The sequence below is a fragment of the Antechinus flavipes genome, chromosome 1 (assembly GCF_016432865.1).
Source record: "Antechinus flavipes isolate AdamAnt ecotype Samford, QLD, Australia chromosome 1, AdamAnt_v2, whole genome shotgun sequence".
Taxonomy (NCBI): Eukaryota; Metazoa; Chordata; class Mammalia; order Dasyuromorphia; family Dasyuridae; genus Antechinus; species Antechinus flavipes.
Genome location: NC_067398.1, coordinates 659,145,103 through 659,159,535, shown reverse-complemented (window position 1 = coordinate 659,159,535; position 14,433 = coordinate 659,145,103). Strand labels below are relative to the sequence as shown.

Below are 14,433 nucleotides of genomic sequence, written 5' to 3'. Positions count from 1 at the left end.
ATGCCTCAGAAAAAAACAGACTAAAACCAAAAACACTTTCCACTTGTCTTAAATTCATGATTCCTTAGCAAATTATCAGGCTTACAGAAATGCTTCAATCCAATGCACCATCTATGCACAGGCGATCTGCATTATGGAGATAGTTAATTTCAATGCAATGTCTGTCTTCCCAGCAAGAACTCCTCACAATATAAAAGCAAGTTCCACATCTAAGTTCTGGCTTGGCCAGGATATTATTAAATCTGCAAATTCCCCCTAATCTTTTTTTAAATGAAAATTGGTTTAATATGCTTGAACTATGAGGACATCATCGAGTAGCTCACTTTGCCCTTTTAGAGAAAGCTCCTTGAATAAAATGGGAAAAGGTATCTGCTTCTCTGTTCACAGCTTTTCATGATTGCTCTCCATGCTTGGTGAGGTGAAATTCTACTCCTTAGAGCAGTGTGTGAGGTTGACAGGGCTTGTAACATAGGTCCTCCCCACTAAGATGGCCACTTTACATTTCTAATTTCAGAAAGCATAATCATGTAAATACTTAGTGTGGGTAGGTGAATAAAGGGTACAGTGGTTCCCTTCTACAATGAATTCCATTAAAGTTCCATTAAAACTCACCACCAAGTTACCACTTAAGAGTTCTTGCCCAAACCAAGAGGTCCATGCAATTGAGCATCTCCATAGAGCTGTATTTTTGTTCTTTTGGATTTTATCCAACTGCTGGGGATGGGGGAGAATTTAGAGGTCAAATTGGGCTTATTACATTGATACTCTTCATGGGGCTGGCCAGCAAATGGTCATCAAAAAAGAAAATGATTGAGACAGGCAATAGTTGAGTGACTGACAGAAGCAGCAAGAGCTTTGAAGCAAGCCCAGCAGGAGAAGCTCACACTGTCCAGAAATACACAGAGAGAGCCAGGGTTCAAGAAGTGGGACTCTGGCCACAGCAAAGAAGAGAATCAAATGTCTATGAATTTGAGAGAGAGAGAGAAAGAGAGACAGAGACAGAGACAGAGACAGAGAGACAGATCCCTGACAATCAAGAGTTGAACTCCAGAGCAGACCCTGGGAATCCTAAAATAAACTATGTGAGGATTGCACAAGAAGAAAGAGGAAATTGGGATCCTGAAGTACCAAAGACCCCTGTGTGTTCCCATATGTGTCTTGCTATCATAATACTCTTTAAGTATATGCCCACTCATAGTTCTATGGATACTGTGTAAATTTGTGATAGTACACTTGAGATTTATGTGTGTAGGGTGTTTTATAGTTAATACTTTTACCATGCCATTTTGGTAAATTATTTTACTTTGAGTTATTTGTAGCTACTGGCCATTAATGAAAAGCACATTGTAATTTAAATATAAACTGTAATTTTTGGAGTATATACTTGCACAAATTTCTCTAGAATTTAAATCAGCAGCCCCACTTTGGGTTGCTACCTCTTGTGACTAACCAGTGCAAATGCAAGTTAGCAAGCTTCTCAGAGAGTGTGCTAAAAAATAAAACTTTTCTCTAGATTTAGTGATTAAGATAGCAGTTTCAGTTAAGTGGTGGGATTAGAAATTAGATTGCAAGGGTTTGAGAAATGAATGGAAAATGATCAAATGGAGACAAGAGTATAGACAAATCCTTACATTCATAGTTTTGCTTATGAATGAAAAGGGGGCTATAGGACCAGAGAAAATGTGTCTATAAACTCCCCCACTCCCAGTAAGAAGCAGTACTAACCAAAAGAGGGGAAGACTGCCTTGGAAGATAAGGGGCTTCCACTTATTTGAGTCTTCAACTAAAGGCAGGATAACCATTTGACAAATATGTTGCAGAGAGACTTTTGGGAGAAAAGGGTTTGGATTAAACAGACATCTCTTCCAGTTCTGAAACCTATTTGTTCTTTGACAATAAGTTGAGGCGATAGTAAGATCAAGTGAATTCCCTTAAAAATGCAGATGTGGATATGTTTTCAGGTTGCACATTTTTTCAAGTTTAAGGTTTCAAGAATAAATTGCTAATCTTTTCCACAGGCCTGTCGCTGTGCTCAGATTTCAATACTTCATAGATTTTATGTATATTTTGTATATACTTAAGTAATGACCCCTTGTGACTACTTTCCCAACTTGCACCTATACTCCAAGAGAGGATCCTCAGAAGTTTGCTGTTATCTTGGATTTCTAGAGTTAACCTTATAGAGCTGAACTCTTAACCCTATTACTCAAAAGCTCCTATCAGCATTCTTCCCACTAATAGCCAGTAGATTTAACTAGTTTTTAGCAACATGAACAGTTGGAACTAAAAATTTACAACCACTACCACCAAAAGAAAAAAAAAAATCCTGGGGTGCACTTTTCCAAAAATACACAGAAATCCATAAGAAATGTGGGCTCAAATTTAAAATGCCAAATTAATGTGGTATATAGGTAGGGAACCTGTACTGCAGATGAAGTCACAAATCCTAGTCTTGAAAGGTCTTTCTCCCTTCAGAGGATATTGACTCAGTTCACTTTAAGCATAGCTCTCAGCTGTCTGCTCTAGGTGTTTAGGGTTCATATTTCCTAAAGTGATTTCTTCCTTTTGATGACAATCCTCTTTAACTGGTTTTCAGTGGAAAATCCTCCTATTCCCCTTAAGAGTGATTACTTGGTTTTTCTTCCACTTTTGGCTCTTGATTCCTAAATCTGAGCTCTTGAAGTCTGCTGCAGGGAAGTACCATCTCTGGCAAGACCTAACCAGATAGGAAAGGCTTTGACTATAGTCCTAGCATTAGGTTCAATTGTTCATTCAAGAAGCAATCTAGGTAAATGCAGAAAGCCTTATTGAAAGTTAGCCCCCGGATGATAATCTTTTTTTTTTTTTTAATTTAAATTTAGTAATTCAGGAAAATATACATTCAGCTATTTAAAGATAACAGTTTGCTTCCCTGGAGGTTGTGGTACTGAACTGGGGCTACTGAAAATAAGGATGCTATTTATCTCATGCAGTTCTGTGGCTATCCTTGTCAAAATATTATATTTAATCATTATAACAATCATTACAATAATAATTACAATTACAACAATTTCTCTTGTACCAAACATTTCATCTTTATAATGTTATTTTGTCCATGTATTTCTCACTTATCTTTTAAATTATTATAACTTCCCCTGGGACTGGGGTGATGATAATCAAAGGAGAGGAAAATAATACAAGTTATGATGATTGCCTTATTTTCCCCTCCCTAGAAAGAAAGCTTGCACTTAAAATGAGTGAAAAACTGCATGATAATACAGAAATGATAATTGTCTTGTATCCACTATCCTTGAGGTCTTGACTTCCAAGTTGCTATATGGGCATAAGAAGAGTGAGAATTATTGAGACCTAATTAATACTAGAGGATTTCTTCCATGAAGCAAACTGGCTGTGGCTGAGGCTTAAGTCACTAATGACTTGGACTGCAGGATCACACTAGAGATCTAGACTCTGAAAACAGAACTAAGAATGGTCAGCTATTAAGTCTGTTTGGATGGTGAATTAAGGAGTTAAAAAACAATCCCAGACATTACTCCCTTTTAAAAGCTGAGAGTGTGGATTCAGGGCCTCCCCCTGCTATCGCAGTGATTTTCAACATTAAAAGAAAAGAGCTTTAATAAATAGTTGGAGGCATATGGCTCCACATAAAGTATCTTACCTTTTTCCCCTCTTCTATTTTGTTATATGTTGAATAAACTCTGTGATTATAATAAGCCAAATATGTCGAGTTCTGTGAATATGGCAGGTCTTGACTAGAAAAGGAAGCTCCCAAATAATGGGGAGAAGTTGGGACATGGTAAAGATGTGTATTAGATTTTATAAATTTCATTTTTTAATATTATAAAGTATATGTTTATTTTGTTAAATATTTCCCAATTGCATAAAAAATTTTGACATTCATTTAAAAACATTTTGATTTCCAAATTCTCTTCCTTCTTCCTGTCCTTTCCCTACCTCTTGCAAGCTTGCCTTCTTAGGCAAGCAATATGATATTTGCTATACATGTGAAGTCATGCAAAACACATTTCTACATTAGTCATCTTGCAAAAGAAAACAGATACAAACAACACGCACAAAAACCCAAGAAAAAAAAAGTTTTAAAAGTATGCTTCCATCTGTATCCAGACTTAATTAGTTCTCTTTTGCAGGGATAGGTAGCACTATTCATCATGTCATTTTTAAAAAATATATTTTGTTTTTCGTTAAGTATTCCTAATACTTACATGTAATTCTCAAATTACATGTAAAAAAAAAATTTAGCATTCAGTTGTAAAATTGAATTCCAAATTCTCTCCCTCAAACCCTTTCCCCTTCATTGAGAAGGCAAACAATTTGACATCAATTATATGTGTGAACTTAAGCAAAAACATTTTGCCATTTTGCAAAAGAAAACACACACACAAAAACCAAATAAAATAAAGAAATGAAAAAAAAAAAGGTCTATTTAATCTGAGCTCAGAGTTCATCAGTTCCCTTCTGGAATTGAATATCATTTTTCATCAAGCATTCCTTGAAATTGTCTTGGATCATTGTCATGACTGAGTAGCTAATTCTTTTACAGTTTATCATCTTCAAAATGCTGCTATTACAATGTAAAATGTTCTCTTGATTCTACTCATTTTACTTGGCATCAGTTCAGACAAGTCTTCCCAGGTTTTTCTGAAACTACCTTCCTTGTCACTTCTTACAGCACAATAGTATTCCATCACAATCATATACCATAACTTGTTTAGCCACTCTAAACATCCCCCAAATTTTCAGTTTTTTGCCACCACATAAAGAAGTGCTATAAACATTTTTGTACTTTTTTTTTTTAACCTTGATCTCTTTGAGATACAGACCATGATGTATCAATAGGTATACATGGTTTTAAAGTTGCATGGGTATAGTTGCAAATTGCTCTTCAAAATGGTTGTACTGGTTCACAATTTGACCAACAGTGTCTTAGAAGAGTATTATAATTTTCCATATTCCCTCCAACATTTATCCTTTTCCTTTTCTTTCACATTAGCCAATCTGGTAGATGTGAGATGGTGTCTCATAAATATTTTAATTTGCATCAATAAAAACTGATTTCAAGCATTTTTCATGTGACTATTGATTTCTTCTGCTTATTCATATCTTTTTGGGGGATTCATTTATCATTTGAGGATGGCTCTTATTTTTATAAATTTGAGTCAATTCTTTATATATTTGAAAAATGAAGCTTTTATCAGACAAATTTCCTATAAAATTTCTCCTCAGTTTCCTTCTAATTTTGTCTGCATTTAGTTTTGTTTGTGCTAAACCTTTTTGATTTCCTATAATCAGAATTATTTATTTTACTTTGCATGATCCTTTCTATTGCTTATTTGGTCATAAGCTCTTTTCTTATCCATAGAATTGACATGTTCCCTCATGTGATATCACTCCTTATGTTCAAGTCATTTATCCACTTTATCTCAGTGACTGCTGTGAAATGTTGATCCATATCTAGTCCCCTCTAAACTGCTTTCTAGTTTTCCTAGGAGTTTTTGTCAAATGGTCAGTTCTTACGTCAAAAGTTTGAGTCTTTGGATTTACCAAGTGCTAGATAACTATGATTATTTACTATCTGGATTATATACCTAATTCCACTATGTATTCCACTGCTCTATCCTCTATTTCTTAGTCAAAATTGGTTTTGATGATTACTGCCTTATGACACAACTTGAGATCTGATATAACTGAGCCACCTTCCTTCGCATTTTTTTTTCATAAATTCCTTTGATATTCTTCACCTTCTGTTTTTCTAGATGAATTATTTATTTATTTATTTATTTATTTAGCTCTATAAAACTCAAAGATCTTTCTGACCTAAGTCATCTTGGACTAGAACAATATATGACCCTTACCTTTTGTTGGCTTTGCTATTTCCGAATTCTACTTAAGACTTTATTTTAAACTTCTTTGGAAGTTGTTTTAAATTGTTTGAATATTGGGAGAGCTCAGGTTGTGATTTCATATTTTTGATATTTTGAAAACTATGTAATTTTTTCTCCACCTTAAATTCAAGCCTCACCAATATTGATTTGAATTTCTCTGTGCAACAGTTTATGACTATGAGATGAGATAATGTACTTTAGACAGAATGACTTCTGGTAGAGAGAAACTTCAACCATTTGAGAATAAAGGAGAACTGAGGTGGCTACTAAGCTAATGGCTCAATGCATAACTCACTGAATAATTACTACAGTGACATGCTAATATTTTGTAAGTTTCAAAATAGTGGCCTATCAGCTGATTTATCACTGTGTCCTAAGCATCACACAGCCTTATACCAAATGTCAAGTAAAGGTACATACAAATTGCACCCCTCCAGAAATTTTTTAAAGAAACCAATCTAATTTACTCAAAACAACAACAATGATGAACAGCAATACTATTTTCTCTGAATTGAATGATGGATGTATTTAGATACATTCTTTGGGGTAGAGTTACCAAAATCAGTTTTAAAACCTTATTTCTTGACTATAGCTTTTCTCTTAAGGAGCACCTTTTAATATTTGTTTTGCATATATATGTTTCTTTTTGTTTTTTCTCTAGGTCAGCTTGTGGAAGAGATTCCGATTAAAAATGATAAGGGCATTAAGTACGAGTCCCTTGCACATTCTCTAAACCAAGTCTCCAGCATTACTGGCTGTATGTACCTCCCTTCACCCCATTCCCCAATCCTCTATGGGAATTATATTCTTTAGAATGTAGAGGGCATCTTGTCTTTCTGAATGAGGCACATGTAATTCCCCCAGGCTTAGAGAAATTCACAGCTTTAGTTGTCCTCAAATAGCTAGCTAGTAGATATTCAATCTCAGTCTAGGTGTTAGCCTTAGGCAAGACACAGATCCAGGATGTCCTAGTTCACTGTGGGACATTTCCTACTTCCTTCAACAGCTTTAATTGATGATTTACTCTTGCTTTGGCTGGAGAAACCACATAGGAATTAAGTCAGGTTAATTTGGGTTTTGTGTGTTTCTTTTGAGGGCCCCACTGTCATCCTAAGTAACCCAGATTCACCATTTTGGAACCTTGGCTCTTGGCTCTTCCCTGTCCCCTCATCTTCCTATACAATTAATCGTCAACTGTTTGCCTATTCTTCCTCCTCCTTTCCCTCTTTGCTTTTTTTCTACTCATATAACTGTTACCCTAGTTCAGGCTTTTATCAGCTTTTTCTTGGTCTTCTCCAATAACCTCTACTGTCTTCCTTGCCTTCAGCCTCTTCCCTAAAGAACCAATCTGATCATGCTTCTCCACTACCCAAGAAATTCCAATAACTTGTCTCTTCTTGAAATTAGAGCTCTTCTTCATCTGGCTCTGATCTACCTCTCTTAGTCTTATACATATCACTTATTTTTAATCTTTCTTCATGCCAGTCAAATTAGCCTGACCAGAATTTCCATTACATGACATCTTCCATAGCCACACCTTTGCTTCAATTCTCTCCATGCCTAGGATACCAGACCAAGTGCCAAGTGATTATTAGTATGATTACTAGTAGTTTATTTGTGCTGATCTCCAGAAATGACTTTGTAGGTTTTAGGATCATAAATTCACAGATTGAGAATTTGAGGGAACTCAAATGTATCTGGTGCAATATTCCAGCTTTAAAAATAGGCAAACCTGATGTCAGGGTAGCAATTCCTATTTGAAATAAACATGAGGACATGGGAAAGACACACTTTTTAGAAAGCATTCCATTGACCAAAGGATTTATTCTAAAATGTATTTTGGAGATAATTTAATCTATTTTACAGATGAGGAAACTAAGACCAAAAAAGGAAAAAATGACTTGCCTTCCCTCAACTCATACAAATATAAGCAGCAGTACTTGACTCTATTCCAAAGCCAATGTTTTTCTGATTATACCAATACCAGTCCATTTCTTCGAAAATGAATATTTTTAAATTGTTCATAAAAGCATGTAAATTACACACAACTTGAATTCAAATAAAAAAGGTTTTTGAACCTTTTGAAAGGGCCAGGATCTAATCACAGTAAAAGGGGCCACTAATGAGGTGTTAAAACCAAGGGCTTGGTTAACAATTGCACAATCAAATGCTTCCCCACAGTTATTGTCAAGAATTCAAGGATGTAAGAAACTGGTAGCAAGTATGAAAAGTATCAGAAAAGTCTAGATGTGACTAATTACTTTTTCATTATTCCAGGTTTGTTTTAAACATTCAAAATTTTAAAATAACATCTGTATATTTTTTTCCTAGTTGAAAATGAATTGGCACTTCTAACCAAGAGTCAAAAGTTTTTTTATGGCACTCTGGGATTGCTATCAACTTCTCTAATTGATGTAAGTATTTTTTTTTTCCTAGAGAAAGACAAGAGTAGGAGACAGTTCTTGGTCTTTTCAAGGACCATTTGCTGATCTCTGGGCACATATACAAGACATGGTGTTGCGGTCCAATACTCATTGCCCATGTACCCATGGATAAATCGTTTCTTCCTTTATACTTACTTGCACTTTTTGTTATTTAGTCATTTCAATCATATCTGACTCTTCATGACCCCATTTGGGGTGGACATATTGGAATGATTTGCCATTTCCTTCTCCAGCTCATTTAAAGATGAGGAAACTGAAGCAAACAAGATTAAGTGACTTGTCCAGGGTCACATAACTAGTAAATGTCTGAGGCCACATTTGAACCCTCCAAAAATGAGTCTTCCTGACTCTAGGACCAGCACACCAAATAGCTGCCCAGAGTTTGAGGTTCCTTTTAAAGGCAGTTAGGTGGGACTACAGTGCAAAAAGCACTGGTCACCAAGATCTTTATTCAATTCTGACCTAAAATACTACCTAAGGGACCCTGAGCAGCTAATCCCTATTTGCCTCAGTTCCCTTAACTTTGTATTGACAGAATCCATGCCAGGATAATTTTTACACAGCATTATCCCTTGCAATCACTTATGTTTCGTTTTTTCCCCTCCCTCCCTCCTCCCCTCCCCCCAAGATGGCAAGCAGTCCTATATATGTTAAATATGTTGCAGTATATCCTAGATACAATACATATTTGCAGAACCGAACAGTTCTCCCACTGCACAGGGAGAATTGGATTCAGAAGGTAAAAATAACTCGGGAAGAAAATCAAAAATGCAAATAGTTCACATTCATTTCCCAGTATTCCTTCTTTGGGTGTAGCTGTTTCTGTCCATCATTTCTCCAATGAAACTCAGTTAAGTCTCTTTGTCAGAGAAATCCACTTCCATCAGAATACATCCTCATACAATATCGTTGTCGAAGTGTATAATGATCTCCTGGTTCTGCTCATCTCACTTAGCATCAGTCCATGTAGGTCTCTCCAAGCCTCTCTGTATTCATCCTGCTGGTCATTCCTTACAGAGCAATAATATTCCATAACATTCATATACCACAATTTACCCAGCCATTCTCCAATTGATGGGCATCCATTCATTTTCCAGTTTCTAGCCACTACAAACAGGGATGCTATAAACATTTGGCACATACAGGTCCCTTTCCCTTCTTTAGTATCTCTTTGGGGTATAAGCCCAATAGAAACACTGCTGGATCAAAGGGTATGCACAGTTTGATAACTTTTTGGGCATAATTCCAGATTGCTCTCCAGAATGGCTGGATCCGTTCACAACTCCACCAACAATGCATCAGTGTCCCCGTTTTCCCGCATCCCCTCCAACATTCATCATTATTTTTTCCTGTCATCTTAGCCAATCTGACAGGTGTGTAGTGATATCTCAGAGTTGTCTTAATTTGCATTTCTCTGATCAATAGTGATTTGGAACACTCTTTCATGTGAGTGGTAATAGTTTCAATTTCTTCATCTGAAAATTGTCTGTTCATATCCTTTGACCATTTATCAATTGGAGAATGGACAAGCAAATTTTTCAAACAACTAATCCCCAAATTTCTTAATCATTGTTCTTAAAACTTATCAAAGCTTTTAAATCAGCAAAAACAGACTAGGGGCTTTTTCCAGGATTCCCCACCCTCAGAGAGAAGTATGTTTCACCTTGAATTCCCTTTTCCCATTCCAGAATCCAAAGGGGCTTCTGTGAACTTCCAAGGAAGCCCATTTAGTGCTTTACTCTGCCTTCACAGAGAATGCCTAGATATTCTATTCAAACGTCTTTCCTTTAAATGTTAGCACCTGCTGTATATTAACTTTCCAAACTTTCAAATCCCTTTCAATCTATTTTTTCATTTCCTTTTTTATTTCTTCCTTTCTCTCCCTTTTCTCCCTTTTTCTCATAGGCTGCTGCAGTCAGCCAGAGACAGAGAGAGAGAGAGAGAGAGAGAAAGATTTTTCAAACTTCTTGATATTTTCTAAGCCTGCAACACAGAGGCTGAATCCTTATCTCTTACAAGCTTATTTTAACTTTTAACACAGACACACACAAACAAACATGGAGCTCCAATTTACTATGCACAGTTGCAACATTGTTTTCCAACCAACAACATAACAGACAAACCACACAGAACATAGAACATATATCACACAGACTACACAGTTACAACATTAAGCAAACATATAACATATAACACATTACTCAGAGGATATTTTCCAGCGTCCCAGAAAATACCCGTCTCAGAATTTTTAAACCCGTTGGTATTTATTCTGAGACCACAGGTTGCTAGCAACAGAACAGACCAGAACCAGAACCAAAACCAGATGGTACTCCAAAAGGTACGCAGACAGACTTACTCTCCCGAATGCCGAATCAAATGCCGAATCGATTGCGTTGTCCACTGTAGGCCGGACTGAGGCTGAAGAACTGCTTCCTTTTCTTTTTTCTCAAGGAACAGACCCAGGTCTTGAGCCCCCCTCAGGCCTAGGTGGAGACCAAGAGGTCTCTAATCTCTAATCCAGTTCTCAGTTTCTATTATCTCGGCGGGACCTCCAAATGTAATGTCGGAGAAACTGAGGCAGGAGAGAGATTAGAGAGTTTTTAATATTTTATTAATGGGAGAGTAAGATTGACTGGACAGGACTCTCGTCTCAGATTATCCAGTCAGACAGAGATAAGTATACTGGGACCAAGGAATCCATATTGGTCCCAGGGCTGGAGGACCTAAAGAATCCAGCGTCCAGCATACAGCTGCCAGACACCATTCTCCAGCAATGAATGGAGGAACCCCAACTTCTTAAATACCTTTTTGGAGACAAAGAAGAGAAAGGGAGGGAAAGTTTTTTTATCAGGGAGGGGAAGCCATAAAACCTAAAAATTCCAGAGACAAAGAAGTAAAGATATCATGGGTTAATCTTGGAATATTCTAAAGGAATATTGTAAATCCCTAAAAGAGTCAGGAGATCTACTCTTTTATCTTGCTAATTTATAACCCGAGAGCGAATAATCCTTAGTTTTACTGGGTCAGAGACAGAACAGTTAAGGAAACTGAGACAGGGAAACTGAGTCAGGACAGTTAAAGAGAACTGTGGCATAACACCATAAGTAAACTAATCTTAATTTCAATAGTTAGCTAGGAGAGCTAACAAAAAACTAAATACTTTGGCTATTATCTTGGGAATGTCAGTGTTCCTTCATTTCATGAGTCAGATTTTAGTCAGATACAGTTAATATTAACAGAAGAAAAGTTTTCATTAACCAAAAGTTACAGGAGACATAAAAATAAATAAAAAATTTAAAATGTCCCTTATGCTTTTGTTGGAGATCAGGAGTCTTGGTTCCCAAGAATATACTGGAGTTATGGGCTGGTGTTGTGAGGTATCTAAAAAAAATTTATAGGCTTAGACCTTTTCCAAATCAAGAGGGAAAGATTTTATTACATTGCTAACAGCAACCTAAATCCATATGGAGTTTTTAGCAATTACCAAGGAGAAAGACAAGAACTAAATTACCTAGTAGAATTTGTAATTAATCAAGGGGAAGATGCCATTAAGGCATGGCAAGTTCTTAATGAACCTGTGACACCATAAGGAGGGATAAATATCTAAAAAGGAGTTTAATAGGAGATCACACCATTGACTGGCAGGCTAATCCTAAAAAGAAATTAGAATCTTATAAACATTGGTTGGGGGTGGAGGTGGGGATTATAGTGGGAATAGGTCAGGGCTTGACATCATAATTTAGTATTCTGATTGGACACAGTAACTCAGTAGATCTGATGGTTTTATCAATGCAAAGAATTTTGCTAGGAATTTAACCAACAAAAGACCTAATCAAAATCAAAAGGATCTCTTATAATCTTATCAGTGCTCCTCCTCAGGGAGTAGCTTGGCTTTCAGATTGTTTATAGTAATTGAGGCTCTCTCTGGCAAAGCCTCTGTTTGTGGCTCATATAGCTACTAAAGCCTTGGTCTTTGTTAGGCTCTTATTCACCCCATCATTCTCATTATGTTTTTATATTCTCTGCATGGCAAAGAGTAACTACTTAATTAGCATTTATTGAGGAGTTGATGAACCTTTAAAAAAGACTACTGTAAAGATAAATATAACTTCTGTGCCAATGTTTGGCATTGAGAATGAAAAGGTAGAGAAATTCTACAAAGATCTTGACAAGATATTCTGAATCAATTCTACTTTGTAGTTGTATATATAATAATAATATATATTAGTATGACGTATAATAATTACATAATAAAGTTTTATTCTTAGAACAATTGGTATGCCACCAAGCTGTTGTATACATATATGTATATGAATAGGACGCAATTGGCCAGTTTCAATTGGACAATACAACTCCCTCCTTCCCTTCCTTCCTTCTTCCCTCCCTTTTGTGTGGGTCAGAAACCTTTAATAAAAAAGACTGGATAGATCTCTAGAAGAGAAGCAAAGCAAAGTTTATTATACGTTCTCGCAAGAATCAGGCCATCCATCGAGCAGACAATAGAAGGGAAGCAGCACCGTCGGGGGCAGGGTCCACGCTTTTAATCCCTAACACAAATTCCCCTCCCACTACCGACCCTCATCCTTATTGGCTGAGGATCTTACATTATAAATGTGGGAACTATCCAAGAAATTGAACTTGACCAATAAATACATAGTTGCCCATATTTGGCTGAAATAGGGAGAGTAACAAGAAGGGGACTTTTAAGTATGCCCTTAGGAGAATGCAGGGAAGAGACACTTTAAGTATGCCCTTGACTTAATGCTTAAAGTCCTTCAGGTCTACTCAAACTTTGAAATAGATGAAGCCTTACTCGATTTTCACAACTGTCTTGAAAGATCTCACCTTATCTCGTTCACTTTCCTTCCCCCCTTCTCTTCCTCCCTTTTTTTGTCCCTCTGTCCACATACTGGCATCCCCTTGCCTGAAAGTCATCTGACCAAAGAAATATACATTTTGTTTACTGAAACCAAGATATTTTGGGGTTGATGGAATAGTTTTCTAAGGAACAGTGCCTTAAATCTCAAATGGCTCTGCCTCCCATTGGCCAACAATAAGCCTGATTTAGCCATTGGATTCTGAGCCCCAGAGTGAGTGTAAATAGTACTTGTTTCAGTTTGGGCCCCAAACTCTGAAGGCTTCTCCTTCTAGATTGATTTTTTTTTTTTTTTAAAGACAATTAGGTAAGAGAGACCATTCTTTGCCTCATTTTTTCTTAAGTAACCGTAATCACTGAATAGGCACTGCCCCAGTCAAATTGAAACCTGTTAAAAGACCTTAGCTTAAAAAGGCCAATTTCTCCCACTGTATCCAGGGAGAATCTTCAAGTAATCCTGATAAATATCTTGCTACTGTGCCCAGTGGCTCTGGAGGAGAGAGAGAGACTAATGATTTTGCATAGCCCACCTCACTTAAATCCAATTCACTCACAAATCAACACATCCCAATGATATGGTTCTCTTAGAAAATGGACAAACAATAATAACATGTATTCACACAGAGATACATGCATATATATATACAGATACATACACACTTTTTTATATGTCTTTTGAAGAAGTATCAGATACATAAAATGCCCAGATATCAAATGGTGGAAAAATTCACGAAACATGTATCACAGTCACACAGGATGAAATATGATTAAACAAGATGTTTTGGATGATACGGCTTTTTAAAATCCAAGGGAAGAGGAGGAGGGAAATAAGGGAGGGGCCTCCTCAGGAAGGAGTTAGGGAGGAGCTAGGAAGAGGCTTAGTGAAAACAAACAGGCACATTTAGAAGGGCCAGATGTAAGATTAATTTAGGTCCACAATTCACATTCAACAAGGCATAGTCTTAAAAGGGGTGGGTACATTTATTACTGCTCAGAATCTTAATTTAAATAATAAAATATAAGGAAAGAGGAAACTCATAGCATAAAAGTAATACACAATTACTAAACACAATGGCCACCAAAACAACATACATTATCACCACTACAAGAAGCACCATCATCTGAATTCCTTGTCTGGGAGAATATATGGTCACAGCTTTTCAGAGTCTCGAGTGGGAGGCATTGGTAGCCAAATTGTATAGTGTCTCCT

General features: G+C 36.6%; 1 protein-coding gene across 1 annotated transcript in view; it reads left to right on the top strand.

Annotated features, from left to right (window-relative positions):
• The window catches only part of CATSPERD (cation channel sperm associated auxiliary subunit delta), a 135,698-nt gene that overhangs the window by 55,297 nt on the left and 65,968 nt on the right, over window positions 1–14,433 (top strand). The window contains exons 10-11 of the mRNA XM_051971797.1: window positions 6,565–6,660; window positions 8,235–8,317. Coding sequence (XP_051827757.1) covers window positions 6,565–6,660; window positions 8,235–8,317 — 179 coding nt within the window. The remainder of the gene's footprint in view (window positions 1–6,564; window positions 6,661–8,234; window positions 8,318–14,433) is intronic.